The 26,794-nt window shown below is 42.8% G+C and overlaps 1 protein-coding gene across 2 annotated transcripts in view; it reads right to left on the bottom strand.

The window, feature by feature from the left end:
- The window catches only part of LOC111141400 (transmembrane 9 superfamily member 4), a 53,030-nt gene extending 26,236 nt beyond the window's left edge, over positions 1-26,794 (bottom strand). The window contains exons 1-2 of one of the 2 annotated variants that reach the window (XM_022493918.1): positions 26,583-26,794; positions 3,820-3,933 (exon numbers count right to left, since the gene is read on the bottom strand). In XM_022493918.1, the coding sequence (XP_022349626.1) occupies positions 3,820-3,933; positions 26,583-26,597 (129 nt within the window). In that variant the 5' untranslated portion in view covers positions 26,598-26,794. The remainder of the gene's footprint in view (positions 1-3,819; positions 3,934-26,582) is intronic. The other variant, XM_022493919.1, reaches the window with a different exon arrangement.

The following is a 26,794-nucleotide window of genomic DNA, read 5'->3' on the forward strand; positions in this document are numbered from 1 at the left end:
TGAGGATAAGGACCTACAGAACCAGGCACACAGCAGTGTTCATTAAATGTTTGCTGAATGACTGAAGTGAGGAAAAATGGGAAAACAAGTATAAGCTCTCACGATCGGAGACTGGGCAATAAACCGTAATGGGCTCATTCAATGAATATTCCACATCATTAAAAACAAGGTTTAAGGGTGCCTGGGTGGCTCATTGGGTTAAGCCTCTGCCTCCAGCTCAGGTCATGGTCTCAGAGTCCTGAGATTGAGGCCCACATCCGGCTCTCTGCTCAGCAGGGAGCCTGCTTCCCCCTCTTTCTCTGCCTGCCTCTCTCCCTACTTGTGATTTCTTTCTCTGTCAAATAAATAAATAAATAAATCTTTAAAAAACAAGGTTTAAGAAGACCACGAAGGAGAATGTTTAGGAAGTGAGGCATGCACAGAGAATATAGCTCTGGAAATGGTGACACTCATAGGCAACGCCAAACCATAGATAAACAGAACTAATCAAAATGTTACAAAAAGTAAATTCTGATCCACATGCAAATAAAATTATCTTTGCTATTTAGAAACTACCAACCATTCCTATGCACCATCTAAAAAAGTGTAAATACTTTTTAGAATCCAGGTCCACAATCCTTATTTAAAACTCATACTTTGGAAACTAGGAATTTTTTTGGTTTTTAGTAAAAGGCAGCATGGACAACACCCCCCAGCTGGGTCTGGGACAGTACCCCATATTTAATAACCGTGCAAAGAAATGCAAAAATATTCATTATAAGTGGGATAAATAAAGCCAAACATTTCAGGCCAAGTCTTGTCAATGAAAGCTTAGAAAACTGGGTTTCAGAGGTTTTAAGATGTTGGACGAAGGGACTGAGGACTACTATTAAGCATTTCATAAACTGCTTGAGCCAAAATGGCCAAAAAGTTAGTGTCTATTGTGACAGCCTGTTATTTTGTTTCTTACATTCTCTTGTTCTGGATTAAAAAAAAAAAAAAAAAAAAAAAAAAATCCACATTACAGAGAGACCAAGTCCCAACTTTATGTTCCCTCACCCTTCCCACCCCTCGACCCAAAGTGTCCCCTCTCAGACCCCCAGCCTGGCAGGCCCGGAAGCCAGTGCCACCCTCTCCTCCCTGTGCCACAAGCTTTGCTCTGGAGGGGGCTTTTGGCAGAAGCACTGTGAGGAAGGGTACTGCAGTAGGTCAGAGCTGGAGCAGTTAAAGACTAAGCCTCACCACATCACCTCGGACAAGGTGGTTTACTTCCCTGGGCCTTGATTTCCATTATCTGTAAAATATACGGTAACTCTGTAAAATATATAGTATCTGCTTCAGAGCGTTCTTGGGGGCATCTGAGTTAAGTCACGCATAATGTCTGGCATGTAAATAACCCTCAATAAATGTTACTTTAATTACTTTTCCTGAAGGTTACAAGTCTGATTTGGGAGGAAGAGATATGCTCACAATAATGAAACACATGTAATGTTGCATTTACTCATTAATTACTGCTTAGCTCTAAATGAACTTTTTAAAAAAGATTTTTAAAAAAGATTTTATTTATTTATTTTATGTATGTATGTATGTATGTATTTAGAATGAGCAGGGGGAGGGGCAGAGGGAGAAAGAATCTGAGGCAGACTCCACGCTGAGTGCAGAGCCTGACACAGGGCTCGATCCCACAACCCCGAGATCATTATCTCAGCCGAACTCAAGAGTTGGATACTCAACCATCAGAGCCACCCAGGCACCCCTAAATGCAGATGTTTTTTAATGGCCACTCCTCAGACATACTTATTCACCCTGCCAGGCTGCATACTAGGAGCTGGTAACACAGCAATGATTGGGACAGAGAAGATCCCAGCTCTTCTAGAACTTGATTCCTAGCAGTTTTCATTTTTTCTTTTAAGCAAATATATTATTTACATATTTTTCCTCTTCACTGGTTAATTCCCCCCAGATAATCACAAGTTGCTCGTATGTGATACCCCAAATAAGCATGACATGTAGCAATTTTGTCATTTTGCTAATACCTAAAATGTGGCAGCAAACACAGGGGCATGTACGTGATGGCACATCCTCTGGCTGGTCCTTTGTGACCATCTTCTGCTTCTCCTTTTGAACACTGTGATGCCCAGGGGAAGATAAACTCGATGTTCACACAATCTTATTGCTTTGTTTTTGCACAGACCAGTAAAGACGTGGTTCAACACAGTAATGAGGCAAGAAATGTATGTTTATTTTAGGAGCAGAGTTTATTTTCATAACCTTGTAAGTTCTGTTAGCCGTTTTTACATAATCCCTAAGGGTCCGAAGGACTACTTAAAAATTTCAACTACACATTACTTTGTCAAGGGGGGAACAGTGTGGTAGTCAAGTAGTTGGGGATTTAGAGAAGTGAGAGGATGCCAAGTGTCCTCCCCTAAAAACACTGCACGGGGGTGGAGGGGAACACAGAAAAATACTGAAGTATTAAAAGTGGTTATACTTGGGATGACAGAGGAGCGTCCCTTTGGCTGAGAGCCCTTGTATAAGTTTATGCCCCGTCCCTTGTGGTAGTCTATATCCAGTGACTGGTTCATGGAGGGATCCAGAGAACCAGTCCTCTTGTTTCAATTTGGAACAACTCCAAAGGGCCGGCCATTCCAGTTCCAGAGCTTTCCACAGGTATCTGTTGTACCACGGCTCTGTGTCTCCCTCTGCTCAGTCCTGCTTCCCTCCCACCCTCCCAAGTGGCGACCCTCAGAGCCTACCCAGCCAAACTGCACCGGATCCCCACTTTAGAGTTTGCGCCCTGGGAAACCAGATCCAAGAAAATCCACCACCAACCCCTATCCCTGCTTGGGGCTCTGAGAAGGCCACCAACACACTGTTAGAGAGCCATTAATCAAGGTGCCAGCCTGCCCACTGCCCCTGATCAACCATTTTCTCAGTGACTCCTTCCCCACCTTTGCCCGTTGATTGACCCACAGTGGGCATCTAGCTTGAGAAGCAAAGGCGCCTGGTTGGATGGTTTCTCTCTAGACTTGTTCACGCACCAATGTGCCTCATCTACTTACCATTGATTCTACTATGTATTTGGCTCTGACTCATTTTTAGGGAAATACATTTATTTAAGGAGCTAATACTGTATCACCATTAAAAATGGAAAACCAACAGCAGCCATAAAATCATGAGCTGAAGTAGCAGCTATTTTTCTTAATACACATTAAAAGAAAATAGGTATTAAAATAAAATGAAATTGTCATCTCATCTCTTAAAATCATCTCATATACCACCACTTAGTGAGGGAGGACGCAGTTGGGAAAACCCAAACTAGAGAGCCCAGCTGGTGGCAGAAACTGCAAGTGAAAACACAGAGGCCCTAATAGGCTGTGTATGCGCAGACAATCTGAGTCATGTGGAGAGAAGCTGGGAACAGAGAGGAGGATGGAGCTGAGGAAACAGGGAGGCAGGCTGAGAGAGACACACAGACACACAGACACACACACCTAGAAACAGACACATGTGAGGGTGAGAGTGAAAAACACAGACATGGAAAGAACCAGAACCAGAGCCAGAGCTGAAGAGAAAGAGAGGGACACAGAGCAAGAACACACTCAATCAGGCAAAGTCGCAGAGGAGAAGAGAGAGATGAAGGGGCAGACCTCCTGAACTGTGGGCTCCCGCGGGCACTCCCCATGCAGCCATGAACCAGGCAGCAAACCCGCGTTTTGCCACGGTAGCTGGCCCTGGCTTTTGTTCTCTGCAAGCATGGGAAGGACAGGACCATCTCACCAGGGTCCTCCAGCCACGATGCCCAGCACGGAGGCTCCAATAGTCTGGCGCGGCACCTACCTTGATTTCTACAGGGTCGTTCTGGTGGAAATTGATTGGAGCAACCCCAGGGACGTAGAAGGCACGTGTATCACACGTGAGAGAGAAAAGTAGCAGGGACCACGGCAACCAGTCCTGCTTGGAAGAAGAGAGGTCGTAGTTGGAATGGGGGAAAGTAAACATCTTTCTGGGGCAGATCAAGTCATAGGACCTTCACACCTGCTTTAACTGACCCAGTCTCAACCCCGCTCTGTAAGTGCTGTCTTCCAAACGCCCCCAAGAGTCCCGCAAGGCACTGATTCTGCACTTCCAGAAACGAGTCACAAAATGAGTGAAGTAATTAACATGGGGACAAAAGGGAAGACTGCAATACAGGGTAGTCACAGCTCCCCACTTCCAGATCAATGTTCTTTTCACCTTTTCACATTGGGTCACTTTTACACTGGCTCACTCTCCAGTATAGTTAGTAGGAAACAAAGCTCCATAATGTTCCACCAATTCCCTTTTCTCTATATAGCAAGACGTTAGGAAGCTCCTATGTGACCAATATATTTTCCTACAAGCCTTCTCCAGATTGTACTGACCTCATCATCTGCCACTCTCCTCCTCACTCAGCCCCAGCTACACTGACCTTCTTGTTGTCTCTTGTCAGCAAGTCCTTCTCAACCCCTCTGAGCCATCACCTTTACCGTTCCCTCTGCCAGAATGCCCTTCCCACAGATCCCTGCGTGGCTAACCTCATTCCTTATTTCATTCAGGTCTCTCTGAAATATCAGGTCCTCAGGGAAGCCTTCACTGCCAATCCGACCTAAAATAACGCCCTCGGGGCTCCCATTCTCCATTCTCCACTCTTCTACTTTATTTCTTTTCATGGGCTTCTCTACACACATGCACAACGTGCATGTACATCATCTTATCATATACAATATGCATTTGTTTACTTGTGCAGTCTGTCGCCTCCCCACTCAAGTGTGATCTCTGTGGGAGCAGGGACTGTGTGTCCCCAGGGCTTGGCACCCAGCAGGCACTCAATAAATGGCTCCGCATGCAGCATAGTCACCTGGGAATTAAAGGCAAGACCAGACCAATTACTGGCCTCAAGAAATGCACTCCAGCAAAACCTCTCTTTTCCTTCATTAGCAACATGCTTCGCCCCCTCAAGGAACCAGAAGAGCTTCCCGATTCTCTCTCCCTACCTGGTGTGAACAAGGAACTCTTATCCAGACACCCAGATCCCAGACTCACTAGTGCTCCTGCATCTCCACTCTCTCTTCACCCCTGGAATGCTACAGCATTTCAGACCCTTGTTTTTGCCCACCAGGCACTGGTCACAGCTTTCCAACCACCTCGCCTTCACAGCCCCTCCATCCTTCAAGTTCCCGCCACACACACACACACACACTCTCTCTCTCTCTCTCTCCCCGATATGTTTCTTTCTGGAACTCAGTGTTACATGGAATCAGAATCACTCAGGGGGCTTGCTAAAAATGTAGACTCATCTGCATTTTTACCAGAAGCACAAGTTGGCTTTAATAGTATAAGGTTCTGAGTTTGGTGCACTTTTTGTAGATACATAGCTTAGTCAAAGTCTTTTTTTTTTTTTTTTTAAGATTTTATTTATTTTTGAGAGAGAGAACAAGCACAAGCAGGGGAGAGGCAGAGGGAGAAGCAGGCTCCTGCTGAGCACGGAGCCCCATGCAGGCCTCAATCCCAGGACCCTGGGATCATGAGCCCAAGGCAGACCCTTAACTGACTGAACTAGCCAGGAGCCCCCCGCCAAAAAACTTTTAATTTTAAAATTAATTTAGGGGCGCCTGGGTGGCTCAGTGGGTTAAGCTGCTGCCTTCGGCTCGGGTCATGATCTCAAGGGTCCTGGGATTGAGTCCCGCATCGGGCTCTCTGCTTGGCAGGGAGCCTGCTTCCCCCCACCCCCCTGCCTGCCTCTCTGCCTACTTGTGGTCTCTCTCTGTCAAATAAATAAATAAAATCTAAAATTAATTTAGATTTACAGAAGAGCTGCAAAAATATTGTGAGAATTCCTATAGACTCTCCATCCAGTTTCCTCTAACGTTAACACTTTACATAACTACGAGCAGGCAAGGCTTTAAAAAAAATAACTAGCTTAAAAACGTTCTGGAAAAGTAGCACATACACAGTAAATAATTCAAACACAGTACAAATGGGTATACCATGAAAAAGAAATCTTTCTCCCACTTGGGCTCCCCATAGACAACTGCTATCACCAGTTCCCTTAAAATCCCTCCAGAGGCATTTTACATATTCACAAAGGGAAGGGCTTAGTAGTAGTATGGGTTTGCCCTGAATACAACAACAACAAACAGAATTTATTCTTTCTTTCTGAGATGGAAAGCCTGCTGACTATGGGCTGGCTGCAGCATCTGATTTCCTCTCAATCAGATAATTTCCTCCAACTGACCTGTTGTCAGAAGATTCTGGCCCTCCCTCCTTGGAATCCTGTGCTAGGCCTCCCTGGTCAGTCTTCAGAAATATGAATATGACTGCTTGGAGTGAGAGAAATAAGCCTTGTCCTCTTTGTACATAAATTCCAGTTAACTAAAACGCAAGTAAAACAAATCCCGCAGTACCGGCATTAACTGTCATACAACATTTTTTAAAAAACGAAAACACAACAACAACGCAACTCTGAATTTTTGAAAAATGATGCAGAAAACAGATAATCCTCACAGAAAGATGTGATCAACAAACCAGAGATCAACTGATCTTAGAGGAAGAATCAACAGATGAAAAATGGCAAAGGTGGGGCACCTGGGTGACTCAGTGGGTTAAGCCTCTGCCTTCGGCTCAGGTCATGATCTCAGGGTCCTGGGATGGAGCCCCGCATGGGGCTCTCTGCTCAGCAGGGAGCCTGCCCCCCCCCGCCTGCCTCTCTGCCTACTTGTGATCTCTCTCTCTCTCTCTCTCTGTCAAATAAATAAATAAAATATTTTTTAAAAATGGCAAAGGTTATCTCCTTAATGTGCTACAATCTTTGAATAATGGAAGTTGGCAACCAAAAGCAATTCAGAAATTCAGTTTAGAATTAATGATTGTATCATGACGACACTGTCAGATTTAGATATTAAAATGTCATGGTTTTGATATTCCTGTATGGCTAGAGGGGTAATTAGAACACTTTTGGGGGAGGAATTTGCACTCTATCAAAATCCCCCCCTTTTATATAAATATAAAAAAGAAACATATACATATAAATTTATATTTACAAAAATATAAATTTTCATATTTAAAAAAAATATAAAACCAGACACTCACATAAGATTGATTGCTATGGCTTGTTTGTTTACTAAGCTCTACGCCTAATGTGGGACTGGAATTCATGACCCTGAGATCAAGAGTCACATGTTACACTGACTAAGCCAGCCAGGAGCCCCTAAATACTTTGGTTCTTAATCTTTGCTGTATCCCCTTGAGAATGATCTTTTATCCTCAAATTTAAGGAGTTCTTGACACCTCCCACCTTTCCACCTCCGAGGACCTAGTTTGAGACTCCTTGAGAATATTTATTATCCCTATACCTTATCTGTACATCTAGAATCATGGTTCTCAACCTGATGCATATTAGAATAACCTGGGAAATAAGTGGATTAAATTCCCAATCTAAACGCATACAGTGGGTGAATGGATAAAAAAATAAGATCCAGTGATACGCTGTCTACAAGAAACTCACTTCAGATCTAAAGACACACATGGGCTGAAGATGAAGGGATAGAAAAAGATATTCCATGTGAGTGGAAAGCAGGGGGTAGCTGAACTTGTATCAGACAAAACAGACTTTCAGTTAAAAATTGTGTCTAGGGGACGTCTGGGTGGTTCAGTTCATTTGGGTGTCTGTCCAGAGTCCTGGGATCAAGTCCCGAATCAGGCTCCTTCTTCTTCTAGCTCCTGCACCCTCTGCTTGTGCACACACACTCTCTGATAAATAAAATCTTAAGACAAAAACAAAAACAAAAACACCTGTGTCTAGAAACAGAAAAGGTCATTATATAATGACAAAAGGATCAATTCAACAGAAGACGAGAGTTATAAATATATACATACCCAACGTCAGAGCACCTAGAGGTATAAAACCAATATTGACATATCTGAAGGGAGAAATTGACAACAACACAGTAACAGTAGGGGACTTCAATATCCCCCTTAAAATAATTGCTAGAACGTCCAGACAGAAAAATCCATGAACAGCTGACTCAAAAAAACTACAGACCAAATGGACTTAACATATGGAAGCTTCCACCGGATAGCAGAAGAATACACATTCTTCTCAGTTGCACACAGAACATTCTCCAGGACAGATCACATGGTAGGTTCACAAAATAAGTCTTAACAAATTTAAAAAGACCAAAATCATTCCATCTATCTTTTCTGATCACACTGGAATAAAACTAGAAATCAGTAACAAAAATGGGAAATAGGCAAGTATGCGAAAATTAAACAACACACTCTTGAACAACCATTGGGTCAAAAAGGAAATCAAATGAGAATTTAAAAGTACCTGCGACAAAAGAAAATAAAAATATAACATACCAAAACTTACAGAATGCAACAAAAGCAGTACTAGGAGTAAAGAACTACATTAAAAAAAAAAAAAATCCCCCAAAATATAACTTCATACCTCAAGGCTCCAGAAAAATAACAAATGAAGCCCAAAGTTTGCAGAAGAAAGGAAATAATAAATATTAGGCAAAAATAGATTAAAAAATAGATAAAAAAGAGAATTTTAAAAATAGGAAAAAAAACCCTCTACAACGAAGTGAATTGGTTTTTTTTTTAAAAAGATAAAAATCAACAAATGAGACAAAACGAAAAAAAAATTAGTAGCACCAATGAGAGGAAAAAAGAGGGAAAGCTCAAATCAGAAATGAAAGAGGAGACATTGTAACAGGTGCCTCAGAAATAAAAAGGATTATAAACAATTATACAGCAACAAATTGGGTAACTTAGAAGAAAAGGGTAAATTCCTAGAAACACATATAACCTCCCAAAATGGAATCAAGAAGAAACAGAAAACAAAAAACAGACCAATATAAAAGGGGGTTTGAATCAGTAATCTAAGACCTCCCTTCACAGGTGGATTCTCCCAAATGTTCAATAAAGAATATTAATTCTTCTTAAACTCTTCCAAAAATAAAAGAAGGAATACTTCTGAACTCAATTTATGAGGTGAGCATCATCCTGATACCAAAACCAGACAAAGGTACCATGAGAAAACTAGAGGCCTGTATCCTTGATGAACACAGATGCAAAAATTCTCAGTAAAATACTAGCAAGCTGAATTTAACAGCACATTAAAAGAAGGATACACCAAAATCACATTTATCCCTGGGATGCAAGGATGGTTCAACATAAGGAAATCAATCAATGTGATATACCACAGTGATAAAATGAAAGAAAAAAAACACATGATCATCTCTATAGACACAATAAAAGAATATGACAAAGTTCAACATCCATGCATGATTTAAATTCTCAACATAAAAGGTATAAAAGGGGGGCACCTGGGTGGCTCAGTGGGTTAAGCCTCTGCTTTCGGCTCAGGTCATGATCTCAGGGTCCTGGGATCGAGCCCCGCATCGGACTCTCTGCTCAGCAGGGAGCCTGCTTCCTCCTCTCTCTCTGCCTGCCTCTCTGCCTACTTGTGATCTCTATCTGTCAAATAAATAAACAAAATCTTTAAAAAAAAAAAAGGTATAAAAGGAACTTACCTCAATACAATAAAGGCCATATATGAAAAGCCCACAGTTGACATCATTATTTCTTGCTAATCAAAAAATTTTCCCTTCCAGGGACGCCTGGGTGGCTCAGTTGGTTGGGCAGCTGCCTTCGGCTCGGGTCATGATCCCGGCGTCCTGGGATCGAGTCCCACATCGGGCTTCTTGCTCATCAGGGAGCCTGCTTCTCCCTCTGCCTCTGCCTGCCATTCTGTCTGCCTGTGCTTGCTCTCTCTCCCTCTCTCTCTCTCTGACAAATAAATAAATAAAATCTTTAAAAAAAAAAAAAAAAAAAAATTTTCCCTTCCAGAAAGCCAGACACCAGACCTTTTTGCCTTACTGAATATGTGATTTGAAGCCAGGGCAGAGGATTACAATCTCCTGTAATCATCAGGCCAATTCAATCTAAGAACTTACTCCAGTTCTACCTTCTTGTGAAACAGAATCCTTCAATCTTAGCAGAGAGATGCTGCTCTGGCAGCTGAAGGCCTTGCTCCCTGACAGCTCAGGTTGCAGAGAGACGAAAAGCAAATCCTGAAAGATCCAAACAGGCTTCTGTTCCAAAGTCTCAAACCAATAGCACAAGTACACACACAAAAACCAAAAGAAACAAAAAGACAAAGCAATGAGGATAATACTCACCCTGGTGGGAAACAACACAAAAAAGCAACAAGAAGCCATAGAGTCACTGAGCACTGGCCAAGTAAGAACAAGGTCCTGTGGCACACAGTCCTTTCCACTGACGAGTCCCTACTTTGTGCCAAGTTACAAATGCTGACTTGCACCATTTCCACAGCTACAACTGCCTGGGACTGCTGTCACCATTTCATGGATGACTGCTAATTAACCTGAAACCCCAAGATTAAATAACTTGCCCAAGGTCAGAAGGCAGAGGAACAGGCATGCTCTTTTCAGGCAGGTGAGCTGCATCAAAAGATGATGAGCAGGTACCGAGGATCCTGATAATGATGGCATTTAACACTGATTGATGATTATGTTCTACTAAATGTTAAAATACAGAGCTATCCAAACTGCTACTGGAGAAGACAGAAAAGACTTAAACATACAAACTGAAACAGAATTGTTAGAAGCAAATACAGATATATTTTTAAATAATTTATTTTATTTATTTTTTAAAGAAGGTGGGGAGAGAGTGGAAGAGAGAGAAAATCTCAAGCAGGCCCCACACCCAGTGCAGAGCCTGACACAGGGCTCGATCTCACAACCCTGAGATATGGACCTGAGCCAAATCAAGGGTGAGATGTTCAACTGACTGAGCAACCCAGGCACCCCAAACCAGATAAACTTTTAAATGATCTTGAGGTTTGTCTCCCTCTCTGGTTTTGTCTTGTTAATCTCAGGAAACAAACCGAGGGTTGCTGGAGGGGAGGGAAGTGAGGGGATAGGGAGCTGGGTGATGGACACTAGGGAGCAGATGTGTTGTGGTGAGTGCTGTGTGTTGTATAAGACTGATGAATCACAGACCTGTACCCCTGAAACAAATAATACATTATATGTTAGTAATAATAAAAAAATAAACAATCTTGACATGGAAAATTTCCTAAGAATGAAACAAACTCCAGAAACTATAAAGAAAAAGGATACATAGGAAGAAGGAAGAAAATTTAAAAAATATATACATCACAGAAAAAGAAAAACACAATCTGGATAAAAATATTTACCACACACCTGACAAAGGCCTATTCCTTTGGTATACCAAGGGCTCTTATAAACCAATCAAGGAAAATAAGCCAAAAGAATATGAATAGGCAGTTAAAAAAAAAAAGTCCACAAGGCCAAACACAAAAAGATGGTCAACATCAGTCATGATTTAAAAAATGAAAATCAAAACAATAGCATCTGATTTTTTTACTTATTAGAGTTACAAGGCCTTAAAAAATCTGAATATACAAGATATAGATAACCTGGCAGAGTTTCGGGAGAGCAATTTAGCTCTCTATACTACCTGGAAGGTAGAACTATTTTCAAAACACTGCCAACGTAAGTTATAAAGAATAAGATAAATAAGATGCACAGCAATGTGTATAGTATAATCTCATTTATCTAAAAAAAAAATTTTTTTTAGATCTATACCAAAGCCAGACAAAGACATCACAAGAAAAGGAAACTTACAAATAGTCCTCATGAACACAGATGGAAAAAATCCCTAACAAAATATCAGCAAATCATATCCAGCAATATATAAAAAGGTTCATACATCATGACCAAGTGGGGTTTACCCCAGAAATGCAAGGTTGGCTCAATATCTGAAACTCAAGGTAATATACCATATAACGAACAAAACCACACAATCTTCACAAAGAAAAAGCACTTGACAAAATCCAAAACATATTCATGATAAAACCTCTGGACAGGGATGCCTGGGTGGCTCAGTCGGTTAAGCGGCTGCCTTCGGCTCAGGTCATGATCTCAGGGTCCTGGGATCGAATCCCGCATTGGGCTCCTTTCTCAGCGGGGAAGCTGCTTCTCTCTCTGCCTCTGTCTGCCACTCTGCCTGTATGCTCGCTCTCTCTCTCTCTCTCTCTCTGATAAATAAATAAAATTTTTTAAAAAACCAAACAAACCAAAAAAACCAAAAAACCAAAAAAACAAAAAAAACCTCCGGAAAAATTAATAGAAAGGAACTTCCTCAATCAGATAAAGAGCAGCTATAAAAAACCCACAGCCAACATCATATTTAATGGCCAAAGACTAAATGTTTCGCCCTAAGATGATTGACAAAGCAAAGATGTCCACTCTTACCATTTCTATTCAACATTGTGCTATATAAATGCAGATAATGTGCACTGAAGCAAATAATTCATTAATTAAAGGCACCCATACTGAAAAAAAGTAAGAAGCTTTTATTTGTAGATCACATATCTTATATTTAGAAAATCCTAAGGAACCTCCAGAACAACTACCAGAACTAATAAAGTGAGTAAGGTCAGAAACTACAAGATCAACATATAAAAATTAATTGTATTTCCACATACTAGCAACAAACAACCCCAAAATTAAATTAAGAAAATAACTCCGGGGCGTTTGGGTGACTCAGTTGGTTAAGCTGCTGCCTTCAGCTCAGGTCATGATTTCAGGGTCCTGGGATCAAGCCCTCCATTGGGCTCCCTGCTCAGCAGAGAGCCTGCTTCTCTCTCTCCCTCTGCCTGCCACTCTGCTTACTTGCGCTATTTCTCTGTCAAATAAATAAATAAATAAATAAAATCTTAAAAAAATAAAAATAAAAAAAGAAAATAGCTCCATTTATAATACCTTCAAAAAGAATAAGATATTTAGGAATAAATTTTTTTTAAAGATTTTATTTATTTATTTGACAGAGAGAGAGAGAGAGAGAGAGAGAGAGAGAGAGAGAGAGAGAGACATTGAGAGAGCAAATACAAGCAGGAGAAGCAGGCTTCCAGCCAAGTAGGGAGCCCAATGTGGGGCTCGATCCCAGGACGCTGGGATCATGACCCGAGCCAAAGGCAGACATTTAATGACTGAGCCACCCAGGTGTCCCTAGGAATAAATTTTTAAAAAAGACTTGTATACCGAAAATTACAAAACATTCTATGTAACTGGAGAGACATTCCATTTTCATGGATTGGAAGATTCTATATGGATAGGATGGCAATTCTTCCCAAACTGATTCAAGGCAATCCCTATCGAAAGCTCCGCAGGCTTTTTTATAGAAACTGACAAGTTAACCCTAAAATTATTTGGAAACACAAAGGGCCCATAACATCCAAAACAACTTTTAAAAATAACAAATTCTAAGCTTATTGTATTTCTAAGCTTATTATAAAGCTATAGTAATCAAGACAGTGTGGGAAGGATATGCATAAAGATCAAGGGGACAGAATGAAAAGTCCAGAAATAAATCTGTATGTTTATAGTAAATCGATTTTCAACAAGTTGCCAGGGCAATTCAATAGGGAACGGGCAGCCTTTTCAACAAACGGTTCTTGGACATTTGGGTAGCAGCATGCTAAAGGAACCTCGCACCACACATAAAAATTAACCAAAATGTATCTTAGACCTAAATAGACAAGCAAAAACTATAAAACTTCTAGAAGAACAGTTACGAGAAAATCTTTGTGACCTTGAGTTAGGCAAAGATGTTTTAGATATAACACCAATAGCACAATCTATATTTAAAAAACTGATAAAACGGATTTCATCAAAATTTAAAACTTTTACCCTTCAAAACATATCATTAAGAAAATGAAAGACAGGGACCTAGAGGATATTATGCTAAGTGAAATAAGTCAAACAATGACAAATATCATATGATTGCACTTATATATAGAATCTAAACAACAGGGATACCTGGGTGGTTCACTCGTTTAAGCCGCTGCCTTCAGCTCAGGTCATGATCCCAGCGTCCCAGGATCGAGTCCCGAACCTGGCTCCTTGCTCATCGGGGAGCCTGCTTCTCTCTCCGCCTCTGCCTGCCCCTCTGCCTGGCTTGTACATACTCTCTCTCTCTCTCTCTAACAAATAAATAAATAAAATCTTAAAAAAAAAAAAAGAATCTAAACAACAAATGAATAAACAAAATAGAAACAGACTCAAATACAGAGAACAAACCAACGGTTGCCAGAGGAGGTAGGCTGGGGGGATGGGCAAAGTAGGTGAAGGGGATTAAGAGGTACCAACTTCTAGCTATAACATAAGTCTAGGAGTGCCTGGGTGGCTCAGTTGGTTAAGCGTCTGCCTTCAGCTCAGGTCATGAGTCCAGGGTCCTGGGATCAAGCCCCACTTCAGGTGCTCTACTCAGTGGGGAGCCTATTTCTCCATCTCCCTCTGCCTGCCGTCCCCCCTGCTTGTGCTCTCCCTCTATCTATAATAAATAAATAAAATCTTAAAAAATTACATAAGTAAAGTCATGAGAATGTAAAGTATGGCATAAGAAGTACAATAAAAATACTGTAATATTATAATATCTTTATATGATGACAGGATAACTACACTTACATTTCTATGCATTTTCCAACATGTATTATGTGTGCATTTTCTAACATATATAAAACATCATATCACCATGTTATACAACTGAAACTAATATATTGTATATCAGTTATACTTCAATTTTTTAAAATTAAAAAAAAAAAGAAAGGCCACAGACTAGAAGAAAAATCTTTGTAAATCATATATCTGACAGAGGACTTGTATCCAGAATTCATAAAAAATTCTTACAGGGGCACCTAGGTGGCACAGTGAGTTAAGTGTCCGCCTTTGACTCAGGTCATGATCCCAGGTTCCTGGGATCGAGCCCTGTGCTGGGCTCCCTGCTCAGTGGGAAGTGTGCTTCTCCCCTTCCCTCTGCTGCTTATTCTACTTGTGCTCTCTCTCTCTCTCTCTCTCTCTCAAATAAAAAAATAAAATAGCAAAAACAGACACATAGATCAATGGAACAGAATAGAGAGCCCAGAAATAGACCCTCAACTCTATGGTCAACTCATCTTCGACAAAGCAGGAAAGAATATCCAATGGAAAAAAGACAGCCTCTTCAACAAATGGTGTTGGGAAAATTGGACAGCCACATGCAGAAAAATGAAATTGGATCATTTCCTTACACCACACACGAAAATAGACTCAAAATGGATGAAGGACCTCAATGTGAGAAAGGAACCCATCAAAATCCTTGAGGAGAACACAGGCAGCAACCTCTTCGACCTCAGCCGCAGCAACATCTTCCTAGGAACATCGCCAAAGGCAAGGGAAGCAATGGCAAAAATGAACTATTGGGATTTCATCAAGATCAAAAGCTTTTGCACAGCAAAGGAAACAGTTAACAAAACCAAAAGACAACTGACAGAATGGGAGAAGATATTTGCAAATGACATATCGGATAAAGGGCTAGTGTCCAAAATCTATAAAGAACTTAACAAACTCAACACCCAAAGAACAAATAATCCAATCAAGAAATGGGCAGAGGACATGAACAGACATTTCTGCAAAGAAGACATCCAGATGGCCGACAGACACATGAAAAAGTGCTCCACATCACTTGGCATCAGGGAAATACAAATCAAAACCACAATGAGATACCACCTCACACCAGTCAGAATAGCTAAAATTAATAAGTCAGGAAATGACAGATGCTGGCGAGGATGCGGAGAAAGGGGAACCCTCCTACACTGTTGGTGGGAATGCAAGCTGGTGCAACCACTCTGGAAAACAGCATGGAGGTTCCTCAAAATGTTGAAAATAGAACTACCCTATGACCCAGCAATTGCACTGCTGGGTATTTACCCTAAAGATACAAAGGTAGTGATCCGAAGGGGCACGTGCACCCGAATGTTTATAGCAGCAATGTCTACAATAGCCAAACTATGGAAAGAACCTAGATGTCCATCAACAGACGAATGGATAAAGAAGATGTGGTATATATACACAATGGAATACTATGCAGCCATCAAAAGAAATGAAATCTTGCCATTTGCAATGACGTGGATGGAACTAGAGGGTATCATGCTTTGCGAAATAAGTCAATCAGAAAAAGACAACTATCATATGATCTCCCTGATATGAGGGAGAGGAGATGCAACATGGTGGGTTAAGGGGGTAGGAGAAGAGTAAATGAAATAAGATGGGATTGGGAGGGAGACAAACCATAAGTGACTCTTAATCTCACAAAACAAACTGAGGGTTAATTGGGGGAGGGGGGTTGGGGGGGTGGGATTATGGACATTGGGGAGGGTATGTGCTATGATGAGTGCTGTGAAGTGTGTAAACCTGGCAATTCACAGACCTGTACCCCTGGGGATAAAAATATATTATATGTTTATAAAATTAAAAAAAAAAAATAAGACCTAAAAAAAAAAAAATTCTACAACTTGACGATAAAACAAACAACCCAATTTAAAAAACAGGCAAGGGGCGCCTGGGTGGCTCAGTGGGTTAAAGCCTCTGCCTTCAGCTCAGGTCATGATCCCAGGGTCCTGGGATCGAGCCCCGCATCGGGCTCTCTGCTCCACAGAGAGCCTGCTTCCTCCTGCCTCTCTGCCTAGTTGTGATTTCTCTCTGTCAAATAAATAAAATTAAAAAAAAAAAAAAAACAGGCAAAAGATCTGTATACACATTTCACCAAAGAAGGTATACAACTGGGTAATAAACACATGAGATGGTGTTCAGTATCATTCGTCATTAGGGAAATGCAAACCAAAACCACAATGAGGCACGGCACACATCTATGAGAATGGCTAACCTCAAAAACACACATAGTAACAAGTGTGGACAAAGATAGAGAAACTGGAACCCTCACATACTGATGGGAATATAAAGTGGTACAGCCATGGGAAAGTCTGGCAGTATCTTTAAAAAGTTCAACATAGGGGCACCTGGGTGGCTCAGTGGGTTAAAGCCTCTGCCTTCGGCTCAGGTCATGATCCCAGGGTCCTGGGATGGAGCCCCACATCGGGCTCTCTGCTCAGCGGGGAGTCTGCTTCCCTGTCTCTCTCTGCCTGCCTCTCTGCCTACTTGTGATCTCTGTCAAATAAATAAATAAAATCTTAAAAAAAAAAAAAGTTAAACATAAACATGCTACCTAGCAATTCCAATCCTAGGCATTTACCCAAGAGAAGAGGAAATAGTTGTCCATACAAAGACTTGTACATGAATATTCCTAATTGCTTTGATCAAAAAGTCCAAAGCTGGAAACAATCCAAATACCTATCAACTGGTGAAGGGAGAAACAAAATGCAGTACGGTCATCCAATGGAATAGTATTCAGCAATAAAAAGAAGTGAACTACCAATTCCTCTTACAGCACTGATGAACCCCATAAAATGTATGCCAAGTTAATGAAGCCAGATGCAAAAGTCTATAAGGTGTATGATTCCACTTATGTGAAATGCCCAAGAAAGGCAAATCTAGAGACAGAAAGATCAGTGGTTGGCTGGTGTGGGAGCAGGGACTGACTCCAAGTATCAACCCCTTGGCTGTAAGGGAACCTGTTGGGCGGAGAGAAATGCTCTAAACTTTGTGTTATTGAGATGATGATTGCACAAGTCTATACATTCACTAAAATTGAATGAAGCATATTCATTGAACTAATTTAACTGAATTAAATTAAGAAAATAGCTCCATTTATAACTTCAAAAAGAATAAGATATTTAGGAATAATTTTTTTAAAGATTTTATTTATTTGACAGAGAGAGAGAGACACTTAAAATCAGTCATTTGGGGGTGGCTGGGTGGCTCAGTGGGTTAAAGCCTCTGCCTCAGCTCAGGTCATGATCCCAGGGTCCTGGGATCAAGCCCCACATCAGGCTCTCTACCCCGTGGGAAGCCTTCTTCCTCCTCTCTCTCTGCCTGCCTCCCTGCCTACTTGGGATCTCTGTCTGTCAAATGAATAAATAAAATCTTTAAAAAAAAAATCAGTCATTTGAATGACAAATTAATGAACTATAGTCATTGAACTATACACTTAAAATCAGTCATTTTATGGTGTTAAATGACACCTTTATAAACCTGAAAAAAAAAAAAAATAACCAGCTCAAACTTCCTGTGACTCCTTCACTTCTTTATCTCTGCAGCCCAGACAGCCTGATAGAAGGATGTTTGACCCATAGTTCGTTTCTGTAAGGAAGTTGTGGAGTAGCAAAATACCTGCTTCTTGAGAAATTCCTTTGTATCTTCCTTTAATTTTCAACTGATCATCATAAGAACTTTCATGCGAAGTTCAGTCTGAAAAGCCAATTAATTATTTAGCAAATGCCTGTTCAGACCCAAGAAAGGAGTGGGAGTCCTAAAATGCGAACCAGCCCATTCAACATTATTTTGTTTCACTTGGTTTTCAAGTCACGAGACAGCAAAGGCTGCAGGTCAAGAAGCAAGGTGATAGCAATCTAGAAGCCCTTCATGCTGTAATCTAACACCCCATCAATGGCAAAGATATGGGTGACCTGGAAAGTTACAAAGCTCAAGAGACCCAAGAATCAAGGTCTTGCCCTCCCTATCTAGTTTATTCTCGGGAGGCTGAGCATGCAGAAAAAACTCTCCCAACAGCCTAGCAATGAACTGCTAGGACTAAAAAGCATGCCTCACCTCCTAAAATTTGCTCCATCCGGTTTAAAAGGTGTGAACAATGAAACTTCATTAAAAAAAAAAAAAAGAAAGAAAGAAAAAAAGCTTCCTCTTGTGAACTAAAAATTTGTTCATTCACTCACATTTCTCTGTGGGCAGAAGTTAACCTTCTTTTCTCTTCTGGAGTCCCCTGCCTTGCAGTCTTCTTTCCCATAAATAGCATCACTTAGCAATTGAGTCTGGCCTGTCTGGACCAGCCTTTCTGGTTCCTGGTTCCTATCCACACATTTCCTGCTGCAAAAGCAGCAGCTTTCTAAACAGTAAGCTAGATTCTTCTATTTCTTTCTCAGAGGCACAGTCACCATTTTAAGACCATGTAGTAACTGGTCCCCAGATTAAGAAAAAAAGAAAAAAGAAAGAAAAAGGCTGTGGGGCACAGTTTGCCAACAGTTAACTGAAATCAATTGCCCAATCAGTTAGCGCTCCCCTAGACTTCAACCACACATGCAAGAAGACTAATGACAGCTCAGGACCACTTACAAACAGCTCCCATGGAGCTAAAGAAGTCACAGAGGAAAAAAGAAAAAGGTGGGGGAGAGAACCAAATTAGGCACAGGAGACTGAAAATGTAGCCCAGAGATACAGAGTAGCCGTTGAGCAGAGATACATAGAAAGACTCCAAGCTGTTCTTTGGGAGTAGGGAAAACTAGCCGCCAGCTGGAAAGTCCAAGTGAAAGTTATAACTACGGTCACCAAGCAACAGACAACCAGACCTAAGCCCTGAGGCCAGAAAGGGCAGAAATAAAACACAAGAACTGCACTGACCTTCCCTCTCCCCTTTGCGCATTTGCAAAAGAACGCTCTGTTAGTTGAAGCAACCGACTCTGGAATACTTCAAACCTCGGAATAGAAAAACTACAGAGAGCTCTCTTTGTGCCAGGCGCTCTCATCTCATATCTTATTAATAATCACACCAATTCTTTGAGGACAGTGTCACCCCTCGTTTCAAAAGTAAGGAAACTGATTTGGTATGGGAAATTAAGTTCTGAAAATGGATGGTGGTGAGGGTTGGACGACAGCGTGAACTCAATGAAAGCCACTGTACATTTCAAAAACTTAAAGTGATACCTTTTGTTATATGTGTATTTTACCACACACTCACAAAGATTTTTTAAATGGTTAACTGCGGCAATCACAGTATTGGATGCTAGCTCAGGTCCTTAGACCAAGTCTCAGTTTCTTCACCTGCAAAATGGGCTTTTGTAGGCATCACATGGAATATTGGATGGGCATATGGTTTAGCAACTGAAATGCATCGTTCGAGCAGAAATTTTCCCCTTGAAGTTAGGTCACGTGGGAGATTACCACACACCCTTACCAGCTTTTGAATCAGCACATCAAGGTAGGAAACACTTTATAAAGAGACTATCTTATACAGGGGTTGCAAATTCAAACACTTACCAGGACCTTCCCTGCAAGTGACCTAAATGGTGAGACTGCTCCAGAGTGAAACAGGAGGGCCCCGAGGAGGAAGCGATGAGCTGGGCCCTGTGTGGGGAATGCCCCTGACAGGGAATCTGGGCCCAAAATCTCAACAGAAAATGAAAACCCAGAAGCTTTTAAATGTGAAATCTCCCAATAAAATGCTGGCAACCAACTCAAAAACTTTTAGGTCCGGTGCCAGTCAAAACCAAACCAAACCAAATCAAACCAACCTACCCCAAATCAAGTCCACGTAAGATGTGGCCCACGGACTGCCGAACTTACAGCATCTAATGTACTATGAGTAGCAACTGAGGCCCAGAGATAGTAAGTGACTTGCCAGGGCACCCAAACTCACTTCTAAATTGTCTTAAGAATTCAGTTCCAACTTGTGCTTTGATTTTGTTTTTTAAGAACTGCTAGGAGCACTTAGCATATCCTCTGAATACAAAACCTGGGGACTTCAGACACTGGGAGGCCTGTCAGTTTAATGCTCAGGCATAGGTGAGAAATCACGTTAGGAAGGTAGAGAAGGAAGCAATGAAGAGGACTGAGATGGAACTGAGAAGTCCTGGATGTCCCCCAATAGTTCCCTATTTGGGAAACACTAGTGTCAGCAAATGGTTCAGGGATCAAAGCAGACTGGGCGGTGGTAGGTGGCTATCACTCGTCTGCGGCCAGATGGCCCTGCTCATCCTGGGTCCTTCCCACCTTCCTGCCAGTGCCCAGAGATCAAAACTCGACCTTCTCCGACATTCTGCGACTTGTTTCTTTAATGCCAAGATCAAAGGGGAACTTTTGTCCAAGTTGTAAAAGAGAAACCAAGAGGCAACTTAATGTTGTCTCAGCCTCCTCTGTACTTCCTGAGAGGATGAAGGCCCTCCTTTAAAGGGACTGCTCAGAGAAACACATCTGAACCAGGGCCTGGTGTTGGCACCTTAGCTCCAAGGACACAGTGGCTCCTGTAGAATTCATGCCAGTAGGGCAACTGGAGAGATCAAAGAAGACAGCACAACCAACAGACAGCAGCCTGGAAAGACTACAGAAACTATGACCACGGAAAACAAACTTAAATTCGAGTGTTCAAAACTACAGAATTTTCAATCTGAAATTTTGAAACCATCAAGTCCAAACCTTCATTTCATATATGACATATGTGGCTACAGACCAAAAAGCCAAAGTGATTCGCCCCAGGCCACATGGTGATCAGTGTCAGTGCTGGGACTAAGCCCTATACTGCTGACTCCCAATCCATACGTGAGGCCCAGACAAGATGAAAACTGCCCACACATGGGACTGGTGGCAGAGTGCGGGCCTCCTGCCTTCTGTTCCAGTCCTCTACCGCCCAGACCTCGCCATGAAAAAAAGTTCCTAGGCTTCTGACTGGGGCTTTGAGGGGTGCCTAGCCCTGCCTCCATCTGCTCAAATGAGTCTTTTGGTCATTCAGTCCATTTCCCTAGCCCTGGACTGGATCAAACCCAAATAATCTCAGAACACTGTCAACTGACCTGGCAATTCTACTCCTAGGTATATGCCCAAGAGAACTGAAAATATGTGTTCCCAAAGAAACACATACCTGCACATAAATATTCACAGTAACATTCACAACCGCCAAAAAGTAGGGGGAAAAAAAAGTCCCAATGTCCACCAACAGATGAAAGGCTAAACAAAATGTGGTGTATTTGCACAATGGAATATTATTCAGCCATAAAAAGGAATGAAGTACTGACTCATGCTATAACATGAACTTTGAGAACATTATGTGGTCTTAAAAAAAGAAATTTAAAAGGCCAGATACAAAACACCACATATTCTATGATTCCAGTTATATAAAATGTCCAGAATAGGCAAATCTTATACAGACAGAAAGGAAATCAGTAGTTGCCAGGGACTGAGGAGAGTGAGGAGTGGGAAGTGACTGCTAAAGGATTTCTTTTTGGGTGGTGAAATGTTCTAGAAGTAAATGGTGGTGAAGGTTGCACAACTTTGTGACTAAATGAAAAACCACTACACTGTCTACTTCAAAAAGGTAAGTTTTGGGGTATATGAATTATATCCAACAAAGAAAGGAAAAAGATAAAACCCGGACAGTATGGACAAAAATAGATCTGACAGAAGCACACAGTTTTAGCCTCCAAATGGAGGTTTCTGGACTCCTGCGATGCCTACAAATTGTATTCAGAGGACACTTCCCATGTTCCACCAAAATAATATTCCCCAAAGCATATGCAATCTGCTCAGTATTTCCATAAAGAATGAGGTATGTGGGGCGTCTGGGTGGCTCAGTGGGTTAAAGCCTCTGCCTTTGGCTCAGATCATGGTCTCAGGGTCCTGGGATCGAGCCCACATCAGGCTCTCTGCTCAGCAAGGAGCCTGCTTCCTCCTCTCTCTCTGCCAGCCTCTCTGCCTACTCGTGATCTCTATCCAATAAATAAATAAAATCTTTAAAAAAAAAAAAAAGAATGAGATATGAGCCTGCTTCTTTTTTTTTTTAATGATTATTTATTTATTTGAGAGAGAGAGAGAGAGAGCATGAAAGGAGAGAGAGATCAGCGGGAGAAGCAGACTCCCTGCCGAGCAGGGAGTCCGATGTGGGACTCGATCCCAGGACTCCAGGACCACGACCCGAGCCGAAGGCAGCCGCCCAACCAACTGAGCCACCCAGGCGCCCCATATATGAGCCTGCTTCTCACCTAAGACCCAGGTGTCTCAACTCAGTGTCCCGTAACTTTATAAAGTCACCTAAATCCACGGTAGGAGGAAAGCAGGAAAACTGCAGAGAACTTCTGTTGACACCAACTAAATCCCCGCAGGAAAACTGGAGAGAACTTCTGCTGACACCAGCTAAATCCCCCACTACGTTGGGAGAAGTCCCGCCCTGCAGGTTTAGGAAACACCCACTGTGCTAACACACCTGACAGGTGGCAGGCAGCCCAAGCCCCGAGGAAGAAGGGCCATTGACTAAGAAAAGCGAGGGAGGGAAAAGCCCATAAACTATCTCTAGAAACTTGAAGCCATGACCCTAACTTTCTTCTTTTTTTTTTTTTTAAGATTTTATTTTTTTATTTGTCAGAGAGGGAAAGAGGGAGAGAGAGCAAGCACAGGCAGACAGAATCGCAGGCAGAGGCAGAGGGAGAAGCAGGCTCCCTGCTGAGCAAGGAGCCCGATGTGGGACTCGATCCCAGGACGCTGGGATCATGACCTGAGCCGAAGGCAGCTGCTTAACCAACTGAGCCACCCAGGCGTCCCAACTTTCTTCTTTTTTAAAGATTTTATTTATTGGAGAGACAGAGAGCACGAGCCAGGGAAGTGGCAGCCAGAGGGTGACCAGTAGGCTTCCCTCTGAGTGGGATCATGACCTGAGCCGAAGGTAGCAAAGCTACCCAGGCGCCCCCTAACTTTTAAAACATAAAGGGCAATACAAAAACCCAGCTTGTTCCCACGGTCACTGAGTCCACTACCATAGTTCCTCTCTGGCTGTATGAATTGCCACAGAAACTCATATACCCAAAGCAGATCCACCCCCCCCCCCCCCCCCCACTGCTTGTGAAAGAGTTAATGTATACGAGGGTGTGGGGACGGTTCTGACTTCCATGTAATAAAGTGCTTGACACAGGTCAAACTCAAGTCTATCTGTGATCCCACTTTGCCTGTTACACAAATCCTTCGGTAATAAATTCACTACTGTAATGTACATATTACATCCTCAGTTTCTTAAAATCCGTTACTATACCCACCACGAAAGCACAGGGCAATACTCGGGCTTCACAACATACACTGAATCACCGTGCTTTCCACTGAGCTTACAATAAAATCCCAACTCCTTGTCATGGTCTTCCACAGGCTGAAAGCAAGTCGGCTCCCCAATGTAATGTTCTGGAGGTGTGGGAAGGGGAAGCACCCTAATGGAACAGTCTATTTCAAAAGGCAACCCAGAGACTTCGAACTGTAGATGATGATCCACTGCAATTAAAGGCGTGCTTTTAGTAACACAGCTGCTCTTGCCTCTCTCCAGTTTCATCCTGTATCAATCCCACCCCTCACCGTGCTTCAGCCCCTCCAGCCTTCTGTGTTCCTCAAATACACCAAGCTCTTTCCCATACTGGTCCTTTTACACTTGCGATTTCCTTTGCGAGGAACACTCTTACTCTTTGCTTTGCTGGTTCCTTCTTGTCAGTCAGGTCTCAACTCATGTCACCTCTGAAAAGACTTCTCTGACCATTTAATCCAAAGTAGTTCTGTCACGCCATTGCCCCCAATCACAAGCACTTCGCCTTGCTGTCTTCACAGCATTCACCGCCAGCTGACGTTATCTCGTCCATCTACTTGTTTACTTGTTCACCACCTGTCTCCACAGACTAGAAAAGCTCTACAACGCTGGGCATCTTAACCCTCTACTTCGCAACTACACTCCTGGTCTTGGCACCAAGCAGGCACTTGTATATTTGTTGATTAAATCAAATTGTGCCAGAAATATGTTTTGCTAACTTACTACCTCTTAAAAACCTCGGGGGACGCCTGGGTGGCTCAGTTGGTTGAGCCGCTGCCTTCGGCTCAGGTCATGATCCCGGCGTCCTGGGATCGAGTCCCACATCGGGCTCCTTGCTCAGCGGGAGCCTGCTTCTCCATCTGCCTCTGCCTGCCACTCTGTCTGCCTGTGCTTACTCTGACAAATAAATAAATAAAATCTTTAAAAAAACAAAACAAAACAAAACAAAAAACCTCGGAACTGGGCAGGAATTACCCAGTGCAATGCTATAAATGCCACTTTATTGAACTTTTTCCCTATGGCAAGGCAGGGTGTGACTTTTCCTGCTTCATTCTTTTTTTTTTTTTTTTTTTTTTTAAGAAAGAGAGAGATCATAAGTAAGCAGAGAGGCAGGCAGAGAGAAGGGGGAAGCCGGCTTCCCGCTGAGCAGAGTGCCCGATTCGGGGCTCGATCCAAGGATGCCAAGATCATGACCTGAGCCAAAGGCTGAGGCCCAACCCACGGAGCCACCCAGGTGCCCCTTTCCTGCTTCATTCTTATACCATTCTTGTTCTCAATGTGGTCCAGAAAAAATTTGGTTTCAACATATCACTCATGGTTTAAACTGAAGTCTGAGACCACAGATATCAGGCAAGGCTGGGAAATCTTTCACCCAACCTCAGGTTCTAAATGAAGAATCCCTCATTAAACAAAAAGGATGTTATCTGTTGGTTAACAGAAGAAGGGAAATTCATTGTCGCCAAGAATCTACCCTTCTTTGAAGAAAGCCAACACCAAAGAATTTAAATAAGAATGTGCCTTTGCTAAAGTCAATTGTCAGCCTCCTTTCCCCCTGTGTTTTCCTTTGCATTCATTCCTGGGATGAAATTATCTGCTGAGGAAGCAACAAATAGGAAGATCTAGAAAAATCACTCTGGACAAAGTGACTTCAATTCTGGTTCTGGTCTCTTGACAAGCAGAATGTGAGCTGAGCTTCTGCAAGAAAGGCCACTCCTTCACAGGTCTGCTTCCAGGGTTCTGTATAGGAGCCAGTAAGTTCTGACCCACTTTCCAGACACAGCTATTTCACCTGCATCCTTACCCACGCAGAGCCTCCATCCTAACAAGCTCCATTCTAATGAACCTTTTTCCTAAAGAGCTGTGTGGCCCTGCAGGGGCACCCAAGGGAGAGGCAGCCAGACAAGGTGATTTTCAAAACGTAGTTCACAGATCACCTGCATCATAATCACTGGAAGGCTTATAAAAGTGCAGATTCCTGGTCATCACCTAAACCTACAGAATTAGAACTTTGGGAGTGGGGCTCAGGAAACTGCATTTTTAACAGGCTCCCCACACACACCCCGAGAGTCTTATGCACAGTGAAGTTTGAGAACCAATGGGATAAAAGCTCCCCAGGAGAGAGGCAGATTTAGAGAAGACTGCATAAAATGTTTAGAAAGGGTATGGAGATAGAAAATGGAGGAGAGGGGTGTAAGGGCATGTTCCAGGGTAGCGGCAGTCAAGGTCTGTGCGCGGTGGGAACAGTTGTTGAAGGTGGACATGAGAACAGGGCTCTGGAAAGGATCTGAGACGGGGCTTGGGCTGGGACGCTGGTCAGAGGTGAGGTCGCATCCGCGGACTGGTCAGGATGGAAAGGCGGAAGGCGAAGAGCAAAGTCTGGACGTAAGGAGGAGGAGCAAAGGTGGGAATAATAGGGGGCTCTTCGGAGGGATCGGGGCTGGGAAGTGAAAATTAGAAAAAGGGGGTGACAAGGGGCGGAGACCAAAGCAGTAATAGGAACCGGCGGAGACAGTAACCGAGACCTTTCCTCAGACCCAGTGCCTCCCCCAAAACTCCGGGCCTTGACAAGCCTGAGTGTGGGGCCAGGGTCGGGGAGGGGGAGCTTGGGAGAGACAAGCCCAGTCAGGGACGTCCCTCAAGCCTGAGCTAGGGGTCCCGGAGGTGGCTCGGGCCAGGCATGGGGCGCTGGAAGGTCCTGGGATCCCCCGAAGGGCCCCGCTCCAGCTCTGGCTCCCAGAGTCTCCTTCACTCACCATCGCTGCCGCCATCTTGGATCCACGTGTCGCCGTAATGACGTCAGCGGAAGTGGTGTTTCCCTGGTTACGAAGTTTAACTCCGTTGGGTGCTGTCTGGCTTCAAACTCTCCTGTAGTCGTGGTCAGTGGAGGGGCGAGAAGACTTCGCTCTTGATCGGCAGCCTGGTCTGGGCAGTGAGGTCGCTGATTAGGTGACGAGCTGATGGTGTA

This window comes from Enhydra lutris, unplaced genomic scaffold (assembly GCF_002288905.1).
Source record: "Enhydra lutris kenyoni isolate GAN:26980312 unplaced genomic scaffold, ASM228890v2 scaffoldscaffold6, whole genome shotgun sequence".
NCBI classification, from domain to species: Eukaryota; Metazoa; Chordata; class Mammalia; order Carnivora; family Mustelidae; genus Enhydra; species Enhydra lutris.